The 23,578-nt window shown below is 61.4% G+C and overlaps 1 protein-coding gene across 8 annotated transcripts in view; it reads left to right on the forward strand.

Annotated features, from left to right (window-relative positions):
- The window catches only part of COL5A1 (collagen type V alpha 1 chain), a 151,050-nt gene that overhangs the window by 51,485 nt on the left and 75,987 nt on the right, over nt 1-23,578 (forward strand). For all 8 annotated transcript variants that reach the window (XR_005027954.2, XR_008996686.1, XR_008996687.1 and 5 more), the window contains exons 5-11: nt 9,755-9,886; nt 10,948-11,085; nt 11,525-11,782; nt 12,717-12,875; nt 13,077-13,133; nt 17,544-17,585; nt 17,819-17,881. Coding sequence is in view for 5 of the 8 variants with exons in the window: in XM_036901442.2 (XP_036757337.2) it covers nt 9,755-9,886; nt 10,948-11,085; nt 11,525-11,782; nt 12,717-12,875; nt 13,077-13,133; nt 17,544-17,585; nt 17,819-17,881 (849 nt within the window). In the remaining 3 variants the exon portion in view is untranslated. The remainder of the gene's footprint in view (nt 1-9,754; nt 9,887-10,947; nt 11,086-11,524; nt 11,783-12,716; nt 12,876-13,076; nt 13,134-17,543; nt 17,586-17,818; nt 17,882-23,578) is intronic.

Below are 23,578 nucleotides of genomic sequence, written 5' to 3' on the forward strand. Positions count from 1 at the left end.
CGTCGAGCTGTCAGTGGCCACGTTCGGAACAGGGCAGGATGATCGAGGGTCTGGACCGTGATCAGAGGCTGAGCTAAGGCTTGGGTTCTGAGCCGAGGGTGGGGAAGGCAGGATGGAGAGGGAGATGGCACCCAAAGGTGGAGAGTCTCGCCAGGGCGTGGGGGTGAGGTGGGGGCGGAGAAAGGACAGGGAAAGGGATGTTCACAGGTGGGAAGCGGCAGCATCCGCCTCCTGCACCAGGACCACCTCTGAGGCCGACCCTCCAAAATGCCTTCCTTGGCCTCCCCAGGCAGTTAGTTAGTCACTCGTCTCCTGGGCTGCCTCCCGAGGATGCACTTGACTTGACCTTGAGACTTGGGCTCAGAGACACTCATTTATTCATCTCTGTGTCCATAAGGCTCATCTTAGAGGCGCTAACAAGGCTGCTTGAATGAGGGAGAGTGAATAACGGTGCTGCCTGCCCGCGTGCAGGAGGAGCTGGGGAGCCTTTGTCGGGGCCGAGGGCCGGGGGCGGCGGTAACGGCGGTGGTGGTGGTGGTGGTGATGGTGAAGGTGGCCGTGTGGCTGTGTGCCAGGCCCACTGAGTATTCTGCACATGCCGTCGCAGTCTCCAGGTCCTTTGTGAGTAGGTCTTTCTATCCTCTTCTACAGATGAGCACACGGAAGCCTGGAGAGATTAAATGGTGTGCTTATGTCTGCACAGCTGGTGAGGGAGGGTCCAGAGCCCAGGGCTCTGGAGGTCAGTACCTTCCCCCCTGTGCTGGGAGGTCAGTACCTTCCCCCCTGTGCTGGGAGGTCAGGACCATCCACATGTGCTTGCAGGTCAGCTCCTTCGCTCTGTGCTGGGAGGTCAGGACCGTCCACCTGTGCTGGGAGGTCAGGACTGTCCACCTGTGCTGGGAGATCAGGGCCATCCCCCTGTGCTGGGAGGTCAGGGCTTCCCCCTGTGCTGGGAGGTCAGCACCTTTCCCCTATGCTGGGAGGTCAGCGTCTTCCCCATGTGCTGGGAGGTCAGTGCCTTCCCCTTGTGCTGGGAGGTCAGGGCCTTCCCCCTGTGCTGGGAGGTCAGGGCCTTCCCCCTGTGCTGGGAGGTCAGGGCCTTCCCCATGTGCTGGGAGGTCAGCGCCTTCCCCTTGTGCTGGGAGGTCAGGGCTACCCCTTGTGCTGGGAGGTCAGGGCTTCCCCCTGTGCTGGGAGGTCAGGGCCTTCCCCATGTGCTAGGAGGTCAGCGCCTTCCCCCTGTGCTGGGAGGTCAGCGCCTTCCCCTTGTGCTGGGAGGTCAGCGCCTTCCCCCTGTGCTGGGAGGTCAGGGCCTTCCCCATGTGCTGGGAGGTCAGCGCCTTCCCCTTGTGCTGGGAGGTCAGGGCTACCCCTTGTGCTGGGAGGTCAGGGCTTCCCCCTGTGCTGGGAGGTCAGCACCTTTCCCCTATGCTGGGAGGTCAGGGCCTTCCCCCTGTGCTGGGAGGTCAGGGCCTTCCCCCTATGCTGGGAGGTCAATGCCTTCCCTTTGTGCTGGCAGGTCAGCGCCTTGCCCTGTGCAGTGGTACCCAGGGTCTGTGCTTGTTCTGTGGAGCTTGTCACAAAGTGTGCATCCCTGTGCCCAGCAAGCTCCCTGCTCCATGGTCAGTCCAATGTCCATAGCTGCCCTGGAAGTCCAGAGGGGAGAAGAAAGGGACAGCACCATTTGTGTGCCGCCCAGGTGACAAGTATGGGCATTTGTGATTGTCTGCATTGGTCATCTCAATGTACCGAGTGAAATATCCAGGGTTGCACAGCCAGCAGGGGGAGGATATGAGAGCTAGGGCGTTTCTGGAGTCTGGTGAGTTCTTGAGGAGGTGGGTCTGTGGGCTGGGCCCCTGCCTCGCCCCTCGGTCTGAGGACAAGGTGTCCCTTCTCTGAACTCACCAAGCTAGCCCTGTGGCTAGTTTCAGGGTCTGATGAGGCTGGGACTTGACCACCCCCTGGCCCCGGTGCCTCCAGTCCCAGAGACTCAGCACTGTTTGGCAGCCTGTGCCAGCATGGGTGTGAGTAGATGACCCCAGACACCCTGGAGCAGCACCTGGCTCGTGGCCCAGGTGAGAACTGGACTGGGACCAGAGGCAGCCAGGTGGCGGGGGATGGTCTCAGACAGGGACCAGCAAGGTAGGACCTTGGGGGTGGCAGTAAGTGGTTTCTGACCACATGGAAATATCTCTTTAACCATCACCTAAATAGTGCTCAACTCACTGTCAGACTGCATGGGTGCTCCAAAAATCATGGAAAATACTATTTAGACATCTGGCTTGGGGCCTTTCCTTTTCCGTGGAGTGACTCGTAGGTGAAAAATGTCACTGTCAGATTGTAAATGTGATTTGTTTGGGCCACAAGAGCTTGTCAGGAGAATTGGGTGGCTGTTTAGGTGTGAACTGTTCCAAGACACCAGGGAAGTGGATCATAGATCAGCACCTTCCTGCCCCCGCCCCATCTCCCAGCCCGTGTGCTGCTCACGCCTGTCAGAATCTACCAGGCTCCCTGGGAAGAGCTTTGCCAGGGTAGCCAGTGGTTGTGGTACCTGCCCGTGTCCCTGGTGCACACCAGTGCTGACTCCATGCTACGTGTTACTGGGACATGCAGTCACACCACGGCTCCTGCTCACGGAGGCTGGGGTGGGCTCCACCCGCCCAGCAGTCCCCGAGGTGCGGTGGAAGCCCAGGTGTGCCAGCCTGCAGAGCCCTGGCGTTCCCCAGTGCCTTCCTCTGTCTCCCCTGCGTGAGCTGAGCTGGGAGCCCTGCGCCCTGTCTGAGCTGCAGGTGCTTGTGCCGAGGTTGCTGGGCACATGGACTTGGACTGGGCTGCCTTTTGCAAATCTGGCCAGAGCTCGCTGGTGGCAAGAAAGCCTGTGCCGCCTCCTGTGTTTGCTCCACGGACTGCATGCTTCCCATCCGCTCCTGCAGCCTCGAGCAAGACACGTTTGTCTTCTCAAATGATCTGTGGGTCTCGGCTTACAAGCGTTGAGGTGCTCTGGCCGAAACTGGAGCACAGAATCTGTAGGAACGGCCAGGTGTGTGGCGGGACCCCTGAGGGCTGTTTGGGTTGGACCAGGCAGGGCTGTGGTGCGGGCCGGCAGAGGTGGGCTGGCTTCCTTGGGGACTGTGGGACTTTTGCCGAAAGGAGGAATGCAGGGTAGCATGGCCCAGGAGAGGAAAGAAGGAGCCAGCCTGTTGGAGGGCGCAGTGGCGCAGACCCCCGGCCCGGCGGGCCAGCCGCGGGAGCCTCCTTCGTTTGGTCAAACTCCCCGTTTTCCGACCTCAGAGCCCCCAAGGGTGCAAAGCCCTCCAATGAAAACTTTGCAGTTTCCTCGGCTCACAGCAGAAATACAGCCTGACATGACAAAAACCTCATTATCAGAGAAGGCAGAGCTGATCCCCTCAGCAGAAATGTCCCCAACTCGGCGAGGGCCAAGGACAACACGCTCCCTGCTGCGTCCGAGTGGCTGCCGGCCTGTCCTTGGGCATTGAGGCCGTGCAGCGGACTGGCCACAGTGACCCCCGGACATGGGGGCAGAAGCTTCTGGGGGCTCAGCAGAGCTTTATGAAGCTGGCAGGGGGCAGAAATAAGGTGCGTAAAAGGAGAGAACTGCGGCCATCGTCAGAGCAGGGGATGGAGTTACAACAGCGGTGCCCGCTCCTCTGGGTGACCAGGGGGCTCACGGGCAGGCCGGGCAGGGCCGGGCGTCTCCGCCTGAGGGATTCAAGGGCTCAGCCTGGGATCAAGGTTGCAAGCAGGTGCAGCCTGACTGGTGGGGCTGGCCCCTGCCCCCATGTGGAGGGCTGCCTGGAGGCAGTGGTGGTGTTTACAGGAACTAGAAGCCCTGGCTGCCGGATGTTCAGGACACACCAGTGGAACTTCAGGGAGACCAGGCAGCCTTGGGGTGGGAACAGTGGAGTGGCAACTGGGAGCCCACACTCTGTGCCCTTGTGAGAGCGGCGCCCCCTCTGAGCCTCGGTTTGTGCATCCGTGGATGGAGATGAGAGAGAGGAGACCGGGCTAGGGCTCTATTGGGGAGGCTGTGGGGGTGGCTAGGGGCCCACCCACGTGAGCACAAAGGGAATCACTCTCCCGAGATGCCCCGCAGGCTGGGGGCAGTGCACGTGGGGAGAGCCCACACCCCGGGGCTGCAAGGGGCTCAGGGTCAGTCCCAGCAGCCCTCAGACCAGCGGTGTGGGCTGGGGCCTGCATGTGACACGTGTAGAGCTGGGCACCCGGGGACTGGGCCAGGAGCTCACACGCGCTGCCCGCTGCCCAGGGCTTGGTGGGATGAAGGGACGAAGCCTGGTGAGGCTCTGTGGAGGGGGTGCCCAGCCGTGTGGGGAGGATGGAGAGCAGTGTCCTGGTCGGCCAGAGTGGGAGTGGGGGACAGTGAGGTGCAGAGGCATCTGTGTAGGGCTGGTGACACCCCCACACCACAGGCAGGTGACGGGAGCTAGCAATTCAGGGCAGAGGGGTCAACTCAGCAGAGCCCGGGATGCTCAGGGAACCTCACAGCCACCGTGGGGCGAGGTGGCACTGACTCAGGGCAGATGGCCACCAGGCCCCTGTCAAGTACGAGGTAGTGGTAGGAGTGCCTCGGGGGTGAGGAGATGCGCAGTAGGACCTTCCTGGTTCTGGAAAGTTCTACCTCACTGCCTCAGTTTACCCATCTGTAAAATGAGGGTTGTGTGAGGCTCAGAGAGACACCCAGCAGTGGCCAGTGAACCCACCAATGGTGTCGCAGTACCCTGAGTGGAAGGACTCCTGGCTCAGACACCTTGAGCTGACCCACTTCCAGAGCCCAGAGATCCATCCCGCTGACCTCAGACCCCTCACCTGGAAAATGAGATAAAGGGTTTTATTCTTTAAAACAAGTCCTGTAAGCCCTTCTTACCTAACATCCTCTGGGCGGCCTGGAGTGTGAGCCTGCCGGGGACCCCGGTCCTCCATGAAACGCTTTGAGAAGCCTGTGCTGGGGCCCAGTGTGTGAGGGGGCCGTGGGGGGCAGGAGGCTGTGGGCTCCCAGGGGTACCCAGCAAAGGGAAGGCCCTGCCTCAGGTGAGCAGCCCTGGGTTTGAGTAGTGGTACTGGTTATCGGTGGGGCACGTGGAATCACTTCAGCACAAATCTTGAAGCCTAGGAAACCGATACCCAGAGGGACCGCTGGGGCCTGGCGAGGTCCTGTGCCCAGCTCACCTGCCAAAGCAGGCAGGGGTGTGGACTGTTCTGGGCAGTGGGGTGGGGCCTGGGGTGGCTGGTCCCCTGTGCCCGGTCACTCTCAGGCCCTCCGTGTCTGGGGCCACGTTCACCGCCTTCTTCCACCAGCTACAGAGCAGCTCCCGAGGGCGTCTCGGGGCACCTGGGCCAGCCAGAGGCATCCCCAAGGGCAGGGTCTCCCTTTCTGTTTCCATTTCAGATGTGAGTCACCCAGACCAGAAGTTCCTGTAAAGGTCGTCTCTGCATTGCACATGCGTGCATGCACACACACATTCACACCCATATGTGTACACACATGCATGCACACCCAATAACCCCACATCCTACAGGGGGGCCTGTGGGTCTGGGGGTTGCTAGGCTGCCTCCAGGGGAGGGGGACACAGCCTCTTCCAAGGTCAAGGCCAGGCTGATGGAGGGCTCCTGGGGGTCAGAGCCCCTCCTATCTCCAAGGGGGCAACTGGCATGGAGAAGTCTTGGGGCACACTCAGTGCCTCAGACGGTCAGTTCTGACCTATGTCCAGCCTCACAGTGCCAGCATCCTGCTCCCACTAGACCCAGGTCAGGTCCCGAGGGGCTCACTGTGTGTGGCCCTGGTAACCACAGACTGGCATCCCCACCCAGCCCCGGGCTCCAGCCTTCTGCCCTGAGCCCGGGGATGTCCTGCTGACTGCGGGCACAGGGCTCAGAGAGGGGCTGCCGGCTGTGGGCAGTCGGGGCCTGGGCTTCCAGCCCCCAGCACCTGCCCTCAGCAGCTGCTGTGAACGGCTTTACCAGGAGGGCACTCAGGGGGCATCAGGGTCTGCAGTTTGGAGTCTGGTTTCCCATCACATACGGCTTCGTAACAGTGCTGTCCACACACAGTCATAAAACTGGACCACGTGTCTCACAGTTGATGCGGGCCAGCCAAGGGGCGTGCCGTGTCCCAGTCCCTGGGTGGGGGATGCCGGGAGCTCTCGGTGGAGACGGATTCTGAGGTCGCCCCTGGTCTGGTGTCAGCAAGGAAAAGCACCGTGGGAGATGAGACCCTGTAAAGGGCGCCCGAACTGTTTGGCGGCCCTGACCCAAGAAGCGGACCCGAAGCCCTCTCAGGGGCAGGGTGTCCTTCGCCTCCCTGAGCTCTGGGCAGGCGCTCTGCCCGGCCGCACGGGGGTGGGCAGAGGGGCCGGGCCGGGCCCAGGCTCCCAGCGGCTGCGTCCTGTCTGGGGTAGCCTGGCTGCTGGTAGCTGGGCTGCCAGCTTTGCACGCGGCCCTCTTGCTCCAGAGGGACGTGTGTTGGCTCTGCCTCGATGTTCCAGAAGGAACAGAGGGAACCCCTGCGGTCTCCTGGGGACAGAAGGAGGCGCATTCTCCAGGGGTGTTACCTTCGGCTCAAAATGCAAGGTCAGAGTTGTCTGAAGACGGGGACGGCTGTGCTCAGTCGGGGCTGCACCCTAGGATGACCTGAGCTTTCAGCACCCCGAATCCCAGTCCCTACCCCAGAGCCCACTAAGTCAGGTGTCTGAGAGGGGGCCCAGTTCCCTGTGGTCCCTACTGGGCATGGGGCCGAGGAGACAGGACCTCTCCCTGCCCTGCACCCAGCATGGTCTTCCAGGGTCAGTGAGGGTCCCAGGGCTCTGGGCCTTGGGCATACTTGAGGGTGGTACCCCCAGCCCCTCAGCCAGGGCTGACCAGTGTCCCACAGCACCTCATTAGTACTTTGGGGTACATTGGCCATCCTGTCTGCTCAGAACCACCTGAGGTGAGAGAGTGAGAACCTCCCAGGGCCCACAGCCTCAAGGGCCCGAGTCCTACCTGCCGTCCGTCTCCATGGTGACCGGGGTCCCTGGCGTGAGGAGGGCAGAGGGCAGGAGTTTCTTTGGAGTTGTTCAGGGTGCTCCAGCTCCTCCTCCTCCAGGCCCTGGGGGGCTGCTGATGTCATGGAGCCCTCCTCCCTGCCCCTCTGGGAGGTGACACAGAAGCAGCCCCCTGGCCCTGCTGTTTGGGGGCAGGGGAGACATCTGCTCCTTCCCGGAGCCTGGGGGCAGATCTCGTGCCATGCTGGTCCCCCCAGAGTCCTGCCCCGAAGCTCCCTGCTCCTGAAGGGGTGCCTGGGGTTGTAAGGACCCCTTCCTGTGTGCAGGGAAGACATGGTGGGTGGGCTGGAAGGGGCCCTGGCAAGGATGCAGGTCTGGAGTTGACCCAGCTTGGAGCGGCTCTGAGCGTGAGCCTCAACATTGGTGCCTCCGTTTCCCTTCTCTGCTGCAGGTTGGGGGACAGATAGACCCCTGCCCTCAGAGGGCACTCACACAGAGTGGACTGGCATAATCTTTGGGGTGAAAACCCACTCATGGGTTTGGTGGGAAAAATGACTAAAGTAGTACAGGTTTGTGAGGGGGGAGGGCTGGGAATGAGGGCGTTTCGTACTTGCAGAGTGGCTGCAGCCGGGCCCTTGACCCATCACGTGTTCACTGCTGCCATATGGGAAGTGGGCAGCGGGGAAGCAGGGCTGACTGAGGCTGGGACAGCGCGAACGTGAGCTTGGATTCCAGACCCTGGGGTGAGTCCTTGGAGACACCTCCTGCCCTGTGCCTGTTCAGGGGCGTTTGTGCCCCAGCCTTTGGCCAGGCGCCTCACCAGGGTGGCATGTGCAGGCCTGGGAAGCCCAGTGCTGGACCGGGTGCCCTGAGGTACAGGGACACAGATGTGCCAGGCACGTCCATGGCCTGAGGACCTGGGCTGTCCTGGGAAGCAGGCCCTTGACCAGATGATGGTCATGCAGCGTGCCGGCTTCTCGGTCAAGGGCTCCGCCAAGTGCCAGCAGCCACAGCTGCCCTCCCTCAGGCCCCCGAGCCCCCTCTTCCTTCCCGTGAACTACATTTGGAGAACATATGTTCAGATGTCAAGCTACCAGCTGAACGGGGAAAATACTGTATTTGGATTGGATAGAATTTGAACTAGAAGTCATGTTGCTTAATAAAAACGTGTGGTTTTGATTCATTGTCCTGTCATATGGTTCTCGTCTGCTAGAGAGTTTAAAATGTGGTCCAGGAGCCTTTGACATCCGCAGAGAAGGACAGGGAGAGAGAGGAAGGGGGGAGGGAGGGATAGAGGGCGAGAGAGAGGCAGAGGGCAGGTGTGGCCGAGGAGTTCACAGTGGCCCCAGGGCCTGTCCTTTCCTGTCACACATAATGTTTTCTGAAAAAAGTGCCCTGAGGGTGAGCAGTTGCAAAACAGCCTTGTGGCTGGATGGGATGGGCCCTGCCTGGGCACCGTCTCCAGCCTCATGGTTCGGGCATTTGGCATGTTCTTCCATGTTCTGTTCCCTGTGCTGAGCCTGGTGAGGGTGGGGGGCAGTGGTTGGCACCATCCAGGCTGCATTGAGGTGGCCCCGTGCCCCTGCTGTGGGACTGTGCTGCAGGGCAGGTGACCTCTTGGGCCTCGCTTCAGAAGCGGTCAGCTTCAGATGGGAGCTCATAGGTCATACATCTTGCAGGCAGCCGAGTGACCATGTGTCTGCAGTGAGCACCATCAAAGCACTAGACATTCAGAACCATCACTGTACAGCCTGTTTATACCCACCTGGCTGGGGCCCAGGAGATGGGGAATGTTCTGTGCCAGGCATGAGATCTGCGCATGGCAGTCCCAGTAGCAGACCCCTCGGTTTTCTGTCATCCACACAGCTTGACGAGCGACAGGGAATAAACCGGCAGCACGCTTTTCTAGCCGACGCAGGGGACTGTCGGCTGTCAGGAGCGCGCCTCTCCGTGAACCAGAAAGTCCAGGGCTGCTGGTGGCGGCTTGCCCGCATTGCTGCATGTGTCTGTCATTTCCTTTTTAGGCCTGAATGGTTTTCCACTGCAGGGATGTGCCACAGTTTGCTGTCCATTCATGTGTTGGTGGGCATTTGGGCTTGTGCATGGTGCCTCCATGAACATGGGTATATGTGCTTTTGTTTGAATCCCTGTTTGCCATTCTTACTTGGGTGAACTGATTTGGGCAAATGGTTTATGTACCTGTCTTAGTTCTTAGGATTAGAATGTTAGGTTATATGGTATTCTGCCTCTTTAAAAATAAACCTCCGCTTCTGTGGTTGGGGGTGATGGGAAGGAGGTAGGGTACCTCTAAGCTCTTACCGTTCAGGGAGGAGGAGTTTATAGGCTGTATTTCTCACCCATAGTGCACAAGCTCTGAGCACTGCGCCAGGCACCTGACAGGTGCTCAACTGGTGTCTGGTGAATGGATGGATGGATAGGTGGGTGCGTGGGTGGGTATGTAGTTGAATGGGTGAGTGGATGGGTGGGTAGGTGGATGGACGGGTGGGTGAATGGACAGGTGGACGGATGGGAGGATGGACAGGCGGGTGGCAGGCCTTCTTGGCTTGAGTGATTCCTGGAAGCAGTAGCTCTCTGAGCAGAAGGCTGGCCCTGAAGGTGTTCCTCCCGAGGTGTGGCCCAGGCTGCTCTCTGCCTCAAGGCACCAGGCTGGCCTCTTGGTTTCCCGTGTGGGTCCCCTGTGTGCCTCTTGTTCAAGAGCTTTTGTCCTTTTCCAGGGTGACATCCAGCAACTGCTCTTCGTCTCAGACCACCGGGCGGCTTATGACTACTGTGAGCACTACAGCCCTGACTGTGACACCTCGGTCCCCAACACCCCCCAGTCCCAGGACCCCAACCCAGATGAATATGTGAGTCAGCCCCTCCGCGTTCATGGTGGGCGCCGGGGGCAGACCCCCTGGGAGGGGCGGGCCGGGCAGGGCAGGGGTGGAGGCACCCAGAAGCCATGGGACCCCCACCTAAAATAAACCCCTGAGCGGGGATGTGAACTGACCCAGAGAGAGCCGCGGGGTGCCTCCCTCACTGCACCCACAGTTGGGGCCCCAAAGCGGCAGTCACCATGGCTGATTGTAGAGGATCTTTCACACACGTTTCCAGGTGGAGAGCGGGGCGTCCTCACCGGCTCACCACCGGGGTGGGGGTGTGTGAGTAGACGTGCTGCGGGGCCAATACTGCTGGCTGGGAGCTGCGGGTCCCCTGACCCCGAGTGGCAGCAACTATGGCAAATGGCCTCGTCCTGAGAGTCCAGGGAGCCCCTGCCAGGGGCCTGCTGTGGCCTCTGGCCGGCCTTTCCCATGCACCTGCCCCCGCATCCCAGCAGCCACTTCGGTCCAATTTGTTTGCAGTTATTTCTACCACTTCCAAACGGAAGTCCCCTCCGCATCTCGGTCAGACGTGACAGTCCTTCAGCCGGGCCATTATCGCCCCCCTGGCCTCTGCTCTTTCATGAGCTGTTGGGACAGAAGGAAGGGCGGCCCTGCTGAGGCAGCGGGCACATCTTAGGAGCGCTGAGCTCCTGCAGCTGAGGCTCCTGGTTTCTGACTGGCGTGGCGCTGTGGATGGGGTCCCCCGTGGCTACGAGTGCTGCCCACAGTGGGGTGGGCTCCAGGGAGGGCTTCGGGGTCTCGCTGGCAGGAGCCGCACTTGGGCTGGCTCTGCTGGCCCTCCGGTTCAAAGGGGCAGATGTCTGGACTTTTTGGACTCAAATTCCTTGGAAGGGGACCTGGGGTACTCATTTCCTGCCGTCTCATGGGGCTGGCTCAGCCTCCCCAGGAGCTGTACGGGGCTCTTGCCTGGCACTGGGCCTGGCTCTGTGTTGCCCGCTCTGCCAGGCTGAACCCACACGAGAAAGGGAGCGGGCTTGGCTCTTGCTGGGGTCTGTCCTTCCTCATGTGGCCCCGATCATTTTCAGTACCCAGAGGGAGAAGGAGAAGGCGAGACCTACTACTATGAATATCCCTACTATGAGGACACAGAGGACCCGGGCAAGGAGCCCACCCCCACCAAGAAGCCCGTGGAAGCTGCCCGAGAGACCACGGAGATAGCAGAGGTCTGGCTGGAGGCCGCAGTGTGGTGGGGAGGGCGGGAGGGGGCTGGGGTCGGCGTGAGGGACCGGCTGGTGATGCTGGGAGACTGGGAGGCCTTGGGTGGGAGCCGGCGGGAAGCCAGGGACGGGGGCCGAGTGACCGTGTGTGCCCTGTGCCCACGGGGAGGTGGGCAGAGGGCTTTCCACCGCGGTGACCTTGGGACACACACGAAGGAGCACCTGCTGCTCTGCATCTGGGAAGCTTACTTTCTGAATTTTGAGGTAGAATTCACCCTTTCCAGGTGCAGATTTGGGCTTTAGTCCATGCAGGGCACTGTCTGGGCCCCTGCTCGAGTCCACGGGGCTCTGGTTGGCCAGGGTCTGTGCTCTGTGCCCCGCTCAGGAGGAGGGGCCCGGGGCTGGGCACGCTCCCTAAGCCCGCGTGTCCCGGCCCCACCCTCAGGAGCTGACCCCGACCACCACGGCAGCCCCCCGAGAGCCCGACCCCAGTGAGGGGCCCAGGAGGGAGGACGAGGACCCCGGCATAGGCATAGAGGACTATGACTACGTGCCCAGCGAGGATTACTACACACCGCCCCCCTACGAGGACCTCAGCTACCACGAGGGCGTCGGGAGCCCCGACCAGCTCCCCGACGAGCTCCCCGAGCACAGCGAGGCCGAAGCCCCCACCAGCACCGCCGGCACCTCCAACTCCTCCAGGGTGACTGCTTCCCTTCCGCGTGGGCTGGGCCAGGGCGAGGGGCAGCACCCCATTCTCTGCTCCCCTGTCCTGGGTGACTCCCCTGCTCCCCGACCCCGGGGTCCTTGGTGGCTGGGCTTTTTTAAATGCCCCCCATGGATGCTGAGCAAGTTTGGAGTCTCCGACTTGCTGAGTCATCTCTGTGGTCAGTTTTCATCTGCAAAACGAGTGGAATGAGCCCCAGCCTCCAGGTCGCTCGGGGTTCAGGTGGAGATGCCTGGGGACATCCGTGTTTGCAGGCAGTGTCCCTCTCTGTGTCTGGGGGGGAGGTCAGGCTGGACAGGTGCATGAGCTGCCGAGCAGGGCAAACGCAGGAGACGGGAGGCTGGTGGTCCTCGGTACGGCCACGGGCTGAGTCCCACCCGTGACCTGGGAGAGTGGCATTGACTCTCTCCGTCCACGTCCTCATGCCCTGCAGGGTCCTCTGCCCGCCTCTTGGGTTGTCACTCTCCAGGTTAGGGCTCTAGCCCAGCCCGCAGCACACAGTGAACACTTAAAAATGGCCATTGTGTGATGCCAAATTCTCTATGGCCACAGAGTTCCCAGGTTCTCGTGGCCCACACCCATCAGCGGGCATGGGATTAGGGGCATGTTCCCAAGAGCCCTGGGGTCCTGGGGTGGAGAACCTGATGGTACCGACATTCCTAGGTTCATGGTGCAGGTATTGCTTGCCGTGGGGCCCTGGGCAGTTTGGGGTGACACTTTTCCCATTGTGAGAGAGAGGAATCTGTGCGCAGAGGCCACTAGGGAGCTCCCTCAACAAGGTAGACAGCAGACTCCTGGGAGGTCTGCCCTTCTGCCCCGAGACTGTGGGGCCTGGAGCCCGAGAAGGGAGGGATGTGACGTCCAGTCTCCTGGCGTCCTCTGTGACCCCTGCCGCCCCCTCTCCCTGCAGCCGGCCCCGCCTCCAGGGGATGACTTGGAGGGGGAGTTCACCGAAGAAACCATCAGGAACCTGGATGAGAACTACTACGATCCCTACTATGACCCCACCATCTCCCCATCAGAGATCGGGCCGGGCATGCCTGCCAACCAGGACACCATCTACGAAGGGGTGAGAGCTGGGGTACCCCGGGGCCTGGTGGGGCTCCTCTGGCCCCTGAGGTGGGGGCTCCTTCCGGGCAGTAGCAGTGTGGCCGTGATCTTGACCCTTAGTCTCCCGGACCTGGGGAGGGCCTGGCTGTGAGTGCCCCCTGCTTTGTAAGCCATGAGATTTGGTGTAAACCGGGCCTTCTTTCTGCTTTACAAACCCCAGATTGAAGGACCGCGGGGCGAGAAAGGTCAGAAGGGAGAGCCCGCGATCGTCGAGCCGGTAAGGACCTCTTATCCTCCCTCTGAAACCAGTGTTGGGGGTTACGGAGGACGTGACCGGAGCAGGGAGGCCCTGGGCCACTGCAAGGAACTGTGACTCCTAGTGGACTCCATGTGCTGCTTGTGGCTGAGACCTGGCCAGGGCCCTCAGGGGCAGCGCTCTAGACCCTCGTGAGGTGGCGGCTTGGGTTTGGACCTGGCCAGAGCTCTGCATTGTGCAGTGAAGGTCTGTGTGGGTCACTGTGGCCAATTTTACCTGCAAGAGACTCACAGCCTCCAAGAAGCAGGGGGGGGTCCAGTTGAAGGGGTCAGAGTGGTCAGCAGGCAACTGCCACGGGCCTGGAGTGGGCGGCCCAGTGGCCACAGACCTGCCCTTCCACGCCAGTCACACCTCCGTGCAGTGGAAGTTCACTGAGGTCTTGAAACACAGAGGCTGTCCTCACACCGTCCGGGAGTTCAGTGAAGCAGCCGAGCTGCAACTCCAGTTGAGTGAATCTTGGCCGTGCTTGGTGATGGGACAGTGGCTGAACAGAAGCAGCCGCTGTGTGTCTTAGGTGTGGAGCTCATGGGGAAGGCTAGGTGCCCTCGGGGCCCGTGGTGTTGGTGTGGTTCTGCTCCTGCTGGCGTGTCCTCTGCCTCAGGGAGCCGGGCCTGGCTGGGAGCACCAGCATGGCCTAGGAGCTGCCGAGGTCAGGCCCTGTCCCCCAGCAGGTGAGGTGCTATGTGACCAGCCAGGCGAGGGCCCCAGCAGCTGCACATGGTGGGCACAGCCACGTGAGCCAGGAGGTGGCTCTGGACCCGAGAGTGTGGAGGGGCCGGCTGCCGAGGTCCACCCCTGCCACGTCGTCCAAGTGCCTAAGGGAGAAGACCAGCGTCCTGCGCTGTGGCCGGGTGCAGGGCTGGCGCTGGGTCGGGGCTCCCATCACCAGGACTATTCCTGACGGCTGAGCTCAGGATAAGACTTTGCGGCTTCCTTCTGGTCTGGGATTCCTGGGATGGAGAATTTCGGTGGGAAGGTTCTTTCAGAACCTTGAGTGATGACACATGGCAAGCGCTTTCCTCCCACAGAGGGACGGCAAGCTGTGGCCGGGGCTGGCAGGACACGTCCCATCTCCCAGGGGGATCTCCCAGTAGCAGAGGCTCAGCAGAGCGCTTCCGGCCTGACCCATTCCCAGCCCACGGAAACATCTAGATGACTGCAGGGTGGTCTGTGTGGCTCTGCTCTCCCTCCAGGCCTGGCCCAGGCACAGGACCATCAGCTCGCACGGGGCTGCAGCCTCTGGACCCACAACCTTCTCTTGGGCTGAGAGCACCCCTGTCCAGTGCTCCCTGGGTCCGAGGAAGGCTGGGCTCCTCTGAGGGTGAAGGAGGGCGGGCAGGGGCAGGAAGCCGCCTTGCTGAGGGGGCACCAACGCCAGGCAGCCCCTTGCTCAGCAACATGGAAAGTCCCGATGCCAAGGCCAGATGCAGGGAGGGAGGCCCGTGGGGAAGGGGAAGGGCAGGCAGCAGGGGCAGGCCTTCCTGAGCAGGAGGGTGCTGGCCTGTGGCCACCGCTCCGGGGGTTTTGCCGAGGGTGTGCACCCCCAGTGTGGCTTTCCGTGGCCCGAGCTATCCTCACCTCATGGGACGTTGGGACTGTGACATCTCCCCAGACGGTCTCAGTCCCTAGGTGGACTTGCTAGTGACTTAGGACACCTTTTGTGGTGCCTCCATCACATTAGTGAAAACCGTGTCCTGTCTGGGAAGAAAGTGTGGCCCCCGGGCAGGTGGGTGCCTGGGCTCTGTGGAGTCCCAGGCTCGGTGCCCTGGCTCTGGGAGGGGCTCAGCCAGCCCCTCAGTCAGGACCCGCTTCCCACCCCCCAGCCCGATCTGGCCTTGTAAGGGGGGCTGCGCTGGCGAGGGCCGGCCCAAGGGCAGGGCTGAGGAGACAGTCGCCACCCAGCACAAATAGCGTGCCTCCAGAAATCCATTTCATCTTTGCTGGGGGGAAAATGCGCCATCTGGACGCTGTTAGGGACGGTCCCCTCCCACTCTGGCCTCGCTCCTGTCCAGCCCGCAGCCCGTTCAGAGCGTCCCCTGGAGAGAGCCCGTAAACAGTTGGAATTCTCCACTTGGAGCATTGCCAGATGTCCTCAGAGTCTAAGCTGCTCACAGACAGATGGCCAAGGCCTGGGAGACTGGCGCGGGGGTCGCTGTGAGCCATGTGGCATCCTGGCCCCTGGAGGTTGGAGCAGCCCTGTTTCCTGTCCCCCCGCCTGCTCCAGCAACCTCCTTCCGGGAGATGCGACGCACTGTTGAGCTTCGGAATCAGCCCCTTCCCTCTGTCCACACCAGGGCCACGCATGCCAGCCATTTCCCACCTGGATCTGGCACCTTCTGTAATTTGTCAGCAGCCCCAGTGGCTCCTTGAAAGGATAGGAATCCACTCAGCTGGGCGGGTTCAGGTTCATCAGCACCCAGGTGCCGCTGGCTGTCCTGAGCCTCGGGGACCAGGGCGCCCCCAGATCCAGGGTCTTACATCACCTGGTGCATGTCCGTCAGAGGCGTACAATTCGCCATCTCTCCCTTCACTGGGGTTAAGGCTTATTTTGAGTGTGCTCTTAGGTGGTCCTCCTCTGAGAGTTGTTCTGAGCTCAGCGGAGGCTGTGACCTTTACTTACGGTCACTGTCCCGGCTGAATTTTGAGGCTGGCGTCTAGGCCCTGATGGGGTGTGGGAAGGGCACTCTGCTGTCACAGGCGTGGTCCTCGCTGGTGGCCGTGGGGGTGCTTCCTGGCATCCCCTCTGCCAGTTTCTAGCTTCCTTCCCATGCTGACCTGGAGGCACCGGTTGGCCCTCCGCAAGGTCCCTGCCTGACATGGCCCAGCTCCTGAGAATGGTCAGTGTGTCCAGGAGGACAGCTGGGGTCCCCCGGCCTCAGCGCCAGGGCTTCCATCTACATCCCAGCTGGGTTTCTGGGCCTCCTCTGCTGCCTGTCAGAGCACTGGGGACGCTGGGTCCCCAGAGCCACTTGGGGGACGTCTGCTTACATCTCGTGGACAGGTATTGCTCTGAGCGTACACCGTGTACACACAGTGGATATGTTCCCAGCGACTGGGGAGCCCTGTTGGGGAGGCTGAAGGGGGTGAAGGTCTCTGCTTCCCCTTGGCTGGGTGCCTCCCACCAGCCTGGTGCCAGACACCTGTGCTGACCCATGTGCCTCGATGGAGCACGGCACCTTACTCCTGGGAAGCCACTCCTGGCTTCATGAGAGGACTGTGCACTTTTGGAAAACAGTCCAGGGCACAGCGGCATTGACTGGCTTAGAGAGGCAGCTGTGCTTTCTCTGGTCTGGAGGAGTGGGCACAGGGGTCCGCCCTGCGCCGAGGATGGCCACTGACCTGGCCGTCTCGGGATTACAGGGAGAGGGCTGTCCCTGCGCCCACTGGCCCCACATGCAGCTGAAGCCGCCCAGCGGGACGGGAGGGCATCTGCCTGGTCCCCAGACTCCACTGGGTTCTCAGGTGCTCATCCCTGCAGAGGCAGGAGACCCTTCCCTCCCTGGAAGGCCGTGCATTGCCTCAGACCCCCTGAAATTGGCATGAAATGCAGAGGACATGGGGGGGTTCCTGACCCTGGCGTTGACCTGACAGAAGTCGGGAGAAGAAAGGGGCTGGGAGTGGAGGTCCGAGAGGGGGAGCACCCTGGGCAGGGAGCGCCATCCAGCAGGGGACTGAAGCCCCTCTCCCCTCCGCTGCCCCCATCCCTCTGGGCCCAGGTGGACAGAGCAGGCAGAGGCTTGTCCCCATGTGGACATAAGGACAGTGAAGTCTGGGGGGGCCAGAGGCAGGGTGGCCCTTGGCCTCCTGGACCTCACTGTCTTTGCCCCCACATGGGGACAAGCCTGAAGGGTGGCCCGGCGTCCAGCGACTCGGCAGTATACCCCACTGCCCTGGGCTGCCGGACGTGGGGGGGCATTTCCCACCTGGAGGGAGGGGGCTGGAGGTTCCGGGCGGCCTCTGTGAGCGGTCAGGCCTGACAGTTCCTGGGCCTCGGCCTGCAGGGCCTCTTCCCTCTCGGCCCCCCTGAATCCATGGGGCAGCCGCCCCACCACCCTGACTACTCTCGCACTGGGCCTTCTCCCGGCCCCACCCAGGCCTGCCCATGCTCCCGTTCGGGAGACAGGAGAGCCAGGGGTCCTGGGTTCCCCTTCCCTTGGCATCGGAAGGTGCTTCTCTCGAGCTGCCCAAGGGCAGCGGGTGGGATACTGTCCGGGCCTTGCCCTGTACCTGGACACACTAGCATGGTGACGTGGTCCCCACCACAGCCCCCTTACAGACTGCTGCTGGGGACCCTGCCAGGACGGCGGGCGCGCTGTGGGGCGTCCTCACTGTGGGGCCCGGCCCTCAGATGTTCTCTCCCGTCTCTTCCAGGGCATGCTCATGGAGGGGCCGCCCGGCCCGGAGGGCCCTGCAGTGAGTGTCAGGCTTTATTTTCGCATGATGTGTGGGAGGTGCTTGGGGGTGGGGGGCCAGGGACACCTCTTAAAGCCTCTAGATGGGAAAGAGGAGGTGCTCACCACCTTTTGCAGACACCCTGGGGCCCAGCACTTCCAAGCCCGGCTCCTACCTCTCCCAGCCAGGTGGGAACGGGCTATTGCCTGTCGCTGCAGCTTTGAACTCCGTATTGATTTTGTTTTTAATTCTAGGGCCTCCCAGGACCTCCAGGAACGATGGGTCCCACTGGCCAAGTGGGTGACCCTGGAGAAAGGGTAAGGGTGACTCGGCCCCTTGGATGCCTCCGTGCGTCCTCCCTGCCCTGTGGGCTGACCGCCTCACACATGCAGGGGACTGCAGGACATCACTTCCTTCTCCACACTGCCCCAGCCCCTCACCTCCCAGCCCACCCCTACTGGCCCAGGCTGCTCAGGTACAGGGAGGCCCTGTGTTGCCCGGCCCCGGGCTGGGGGCCGGCGGCACCCACAGGAGTGGGACCCAGCAGGGCTGGGGGTCCCACGGAGCCAGCTCACAGGGGGACGGCCCCATGGCCTGCATTAGGTGACAGATGCAACAGCTACAGCGGCTAAAGTGAGCAGGGGTGTCTGCACCCCAGAATCTGCGTTGATCACCCCCAGTGCAAGGACTTCCCTGGCCCCAATTCCCCCGCAATCCACCTTCCTTGTCGGGAATCAAGCCACAGACATAGGAGAGCTTTTCCTGGGTCAAAGGGCTGCCCAAGGTCACCTGGGTCCAAGGGTCACATCTTGAGGTTGCCCTAGTCAAAGGGTTCATCCTGGTGCTATAGGAGAGGAGGAGGCCCGGCCCAGATGCCACAATTTTGTTCTGACACCTAGTGGGACTTCGGGCTACTGCAGCCCATGGGTCCTTGTCCAGGGTGGCTTTTCTTTCCTTTCTGAATATCGATGTGACACAGTCAGATTAAGAGCTGATAACCAGATGGCTAAGCTGTAGATGAGAGAAACCAGGGACGTGTGTGCGTCCTCATGGGCCTTCGTCCCCAGGGCCAGGCACACTGGTTTTGGGTGGGCATGTGGATGGGCTGGGCCACGTGGGAAGGTGGCTACAGTATAGCAGGGCGTCCCGGGGGGTGGGGGGGCTCCTGGCTGCAAGGCGCTGGGGGCTTTGGGGAGTCGCTCCGGACAGTGTGACAGGATGCCGGTGGATGAAGCAGGTGTGCGTTGAGGCTGACCTCCCAGACTGACCGGGCTGCGTCAGGCTGGGAGCCCTCTTCCTGTCTTCCTGTTGTCCAGTGTGGCTGGACGACCTCTGAGAACATCCAGGTCAGACTGCACATCAAATGAGATGCTCTTCTGTTGTTCCTCTGTGATTGGCGGCTGCGGGGACCCAGCGTAGGTGGCTGGTCCTCTGTGGCCGGGGGACTTGGCCGGCCTCTGAAATGCTCGGCCGTCTCACACTCCCCACACGGTCAGCACTCCACACAAGCAGGTGAAGGAGAGGCGCCCTCCCCATCCCAGGACCAGCGCGACTTGAGTTCTGGGGTCTGTCACCCAGCTCTCTCAGGGAGCCCTTTTCCCAAAGATGTGTGTGAGATGGGGTGACGGCCAAGTCCCCCCGCACAGCCATCACCAGATGGACCCACGAGTGACTGAGTCAAATGTTAATGAGGGAGGACCGCGGGGCATAGCCTCCCCCGTGCACGTAGGATAGGATGCCATCTGCAGCACATGCACCAATACTGACTGACTTCCTCAGTCTCGGTGCTACCCCGAGCATCTGGCCGTCCATCCATCTGTCCACCTCTCACACAGACAGTCGCTGAGTGCCCACAGTGCTGGGTATGAGGATCCAAGTGGTCCCGAGCCAGAGGGACATGCTCCCCACCTGGGCCCTGCCTCTGGGCTGAGCCTGGCCCTGGGCCAGTGGTGGGTGGCCCTGCGGTTGCCTCGTGCACGGTGGCCTGACCCAGCTGCTCTGTTGAAGCTAAGGGCCCTGACGGTCCAACAGGGTCAGTTTAAGCAACTAGTATCTTTGAATTCAAGCCAGGGGCCTGGGGACAGAGTCAGCCTAGAACCCAGCTCCTCAGAGCCTTCTGACCTGGAGCTGGAGGGGAAACGTGAGGCCCACTGGCCTGCACAGGGCCTTCAAGTGAGGAGGGGGCACACGCTGGTCCCCGAGCACTGCCCACCTCTTTGGGCCCTGCTTAAGCCAGCCTTGCCCAGGAGGTCATCCATCCCTGCTCACAGCTCAGTGCCCCCTCCGTGCCCAGATTTGGATGTCTGCTAATCAGCTAGAAAAGGTTGCAGAGCCAGGATCCCGTTCTGCTACCTGCCAGTACAACCGCTTCAGAATCCCTGTTGGGAAGGAAAACCTTTCCTCCCCACTCTTAGATTTAGTGACTGGGGCCTGCAAATTAAACTGACAGAAGGCAGATTAACAAGAGAAAAAGCATACAGTTGTATTACTATTTTAAATTTTACATGTACCAGGGCTTCACGGAAAAGACAAGAACACTCAGAGAAGCAGTCAGACTTGGGAGCCTGGACACCATCCTCACAGAGGGCAGCAGACTGTGGAGCGGTGACCAGGAAGTGTTGGGGGAGGGGTCCCTGGAGGAGAAGGGTCATCTCAGTAGGGTCTGTTCATGCAGACTCATCTCGGTGCTGGCTCTCCATCTGCAGCGGGAGGGGTCACCCTCCTCCTGGTACAGGTGGGGGTGGTGGGTAATTCACGCTGCCGGCACAACAGGGAATCCTGGCCTTGCTGCAGGCAGATAAGGGGGGGACAGAGAACTCCTGCATCTGTTGATTCTTATTTGCGTTCATCTCAGAATAATCCGTATGCCCAAGTGGCATATTTTGGGGTAGCATATTCTGATCCCCTCACCTGCTTGGCCTCATTGGCCTGTCTGTACATGAGAGCTTCTTGCTGGGTGGTCCTGCCAGCCCCTGCCCTGCCCCACCATTCATGGGTTCTGTAGGCCTTCCTGTTACTAGTTACTACTTATTTCTTGTCATCTAACCTTAACTTGTTTGAGCCTTTCTTCCTAAGTGACCGTGAGGTCCTTGATGACAAGTCCCATGCCTGTATTTCTCCTTGGGTCTCCCTCCCCATGCCAGGCACCCAGCAGGCACACCGTGGGCAGCTGTGGACAGTGGCCGTGAGTCTGCCTGCAGCCCTGTGTCCGTAGGCTTCCCTTCAGGGCAGACGTCCCATTTCCTGCCCTGGCCAGCCTGCTCCAGCCCGGCCCCAGGTGTTCGCTGGGCCAGACACAGTGGCCACTGTCTTCTCTCCCTCTCATGCCCTGGGGCCCCCACCACTCTCCATCTGTCTTGGGCATCATCAGAGCTTCTTGCCCCTCACATCCTTTCTTGCTCCCGGGCAGCGCCAGTTAAGAAGGGGCCTGAGCCCTCACCCTGCCCACTCCCTGCAGGGAGGCCTGGGGCCGGCTGGGAGCCAGGGCAGTGAGGCGGGGCTGGGGCTGCTCTCCCAGGGCCCAGGTCGGGAGGATCCCACTTCCTGCTGCGGCTCGGAAGCAAACCACAGGTGGGGGAGCTGCAAGACGCTGGGCACGGCTGAGCCCTGCCCTGGAGCCTTGGGGAGCCACGTGCAGGTTCCTTCCAAGATGCCTCGTGACCAAAGTGGAGACCCTTCCCCACAGAGGTGCCTCCCTCCCTGCAGAGTGGAGAGGCACTAATACCCTCCAGGAGGAGCACAGGGCAGGCCCCCACCCATCAGCCCCTGCAGGCCCATGGGGATGCTGCTGCGCCGTCCCTCCTGCGCAGGGGCTCCCCTGCCACCCGGCACCTCTTTGTGTTCCAAGGGTTAGGCTGCCTGTGGGATTTTGCATGCGTGCATTTCCTGTGCCTTGAGAGGCCTGTAAACCACGCCGCGAGGAGTAGTAGTTATTGCTCCATGCACAAGAAAGTGTGTGCCACACCAGCCCGGGGACAGCAACCCACAGTGCCCACTTTCCCTCCCTGCCGGCTGGGTTCATGCCCAGGGCCACAGGAACAGACACAGACTGGGTCCCCAGCAGCTGGCAGGGGACCACACAAAGCTTTTGGCTGTGCAGAAGGCCACCGCGTGTGACCGCTCTTGCCTGCCAGCCACGCCGGGCTCGGCTTCACGTCTCCCCACCCCTGGGCAGGCTGTGCTCTCTGCAAGGTGCTCCTGGCATTGGGACTTATCTCTGTGGGGTGGCAGTTCCGATCCATGACACCTGGTTACTCTCATGCTCTGCAGTGCCAGGTATCTGTGGTGTCCTGGGGACAAGCCACAGGCCTTAAGCCCCGTGACACAGCTGTTCCCTGGCTGGTGGAGCTGTTGTGCTCTGTGACTGGGTCCCCCCCCTTGTGAGACATCATTGAGTCTTCTGCTAATCCCTGAACCCCTGGAAGCTTCTTTCATCTTAGGGAGCACGTGGCAGGGGAGTCATCCTGAGAGGGGGCGAGGCTGGGAATGGAAGCAGGACTCGGGCGCGTCTCGGTCCCTCCCTCCAGGTCCAGCAGGCTCCGGGGCTTAGGGACCTCGCTGAGCCCAGCTTTTCAGCCGTCCTCTGCTCCGGGGTGGCCGAGATTGGCAGGGTGGGGGGCAGCGTGCGGGGACATGCTGCCAGCCCCACCCGAACCCAGCCTCAGCACAGCCCCCGAGCCCAGTCCGCAGACCTGCAGCGGGAGGTGACCGCTAAGCTCTTCACGGCTGTTCCTAAGCCGTGACCGGGCAGGAGCTGGCCTGGAAAGGGAAGGCCGCCCCCACAGGGCCTGCAGGGTTCACGCCACGTCCCTCTCCTTTTCAGGGTCTCTCTAAGAGCAAAAGCAAAAATATCTCAGAGTAATGGCTCCTGGCCCTTGGGGGTCTCCCCACATCCCCTGCCTTTGTTATAGCACGGCTCAGGCTTCTGCTTGCTGCCCAGCCCACCTCACAGCCTGGACCCGGGCCCCACATGGCTCCCCCAGTGCTGAGCTGAGGGCTCTTGGGTTCTGCTTCAGTCTGAATCTGCAGCCTCAGCTGATAGCTGCTTTGCAGGGGGTCTGAGCTCCCTGTCCCTCCGTCTCCAAGAAGGGGTGGTGCCGAGACAGCCTCAGGAAAGCCCATTAACCAGCAGTGACGTCTTGGTGTGCAAGTGGCCCCACATTTCTCTGCCAGATCTCAGTGTGCACAGAGCCCCTCTATACCAGCGCTTTACAACATTGCTGTTCGACCAAGTTAGGGCACTGGTTTGAAGGCCCATCAAATGATACAGAGAAACGCACAAAGGCCAGGTGACATTTCTTATTTCACCTTTCACCCGGTGGCTGGAGCTGAGGAAGGTCCCCGCGCCCTCCCCATCAGCTTGCTGGAGTGTCCGGGGTGTCCGACACAGGGTGGAGCAGAGAGCACGCAATCGTTAGCCCGAGTTCGTGCCCTGAGAAGTGGGAGCCACCTTCCTGCTCGGGGGCAGTCGGTATGTTAGAGAGCTCGGTCCTGGGCAGAGGGCTGCTCACCACGTTTCCAGGCAGTGGCAAATGCAGGTTCAGGTGAGCGGCTGTGCAGGACTCATGAAGTTCAAGCTCTGGAAGGACCCGTGGGCGTGGGGTTAGCATTGTTGTCTTCCTTCCATACCGCCGCTTTCTCCTGGGGCTTCCAGGTTACCCTTGTCCCCCTGCCTTCCTGTTCCTTGGCACCGCTGAGGGTCTGGTTGCAGTCGAGAGGAAGCATCTGTGGCTAGAGTGAAATTGTTTGCATAGTCCTGAGGTTGAATTTTCAGCATCCAGGCTCAGAAAGGGCAGGGAGGAAGCACACCGAGATATAAGGGTCTTTGGAAATGGAAACAGCAGGTGAGGGCTGCCCCGGGGTACTGCCTGGCCCCCAGCGCCCCGCATCCACGCACACATGTACGTAGACCCCACATGGACGGCATCTCCTCTTCGGGACCCTACGTTTATACTGAGGGTTTGACTTGGGATCGACTCGGAGGCACAAAGCTCAGCTGTGAGCAACTGTCGGCG

This window comes from Manis pentadactyla, chromosome 3, assembly GCF_030020395.1.
Source record: "Manis pentadactyla isolate mManPen7 chromosome 3, mManPen7.hap1, whole genome shotgun sequence".
NCBI classification, from domain to species: domain Eukaryota; kingdom Metazoa; phylum Chordata; class Mammalia; order Pholidota; family Manidae; genus Manis; species Manis pentadactyla.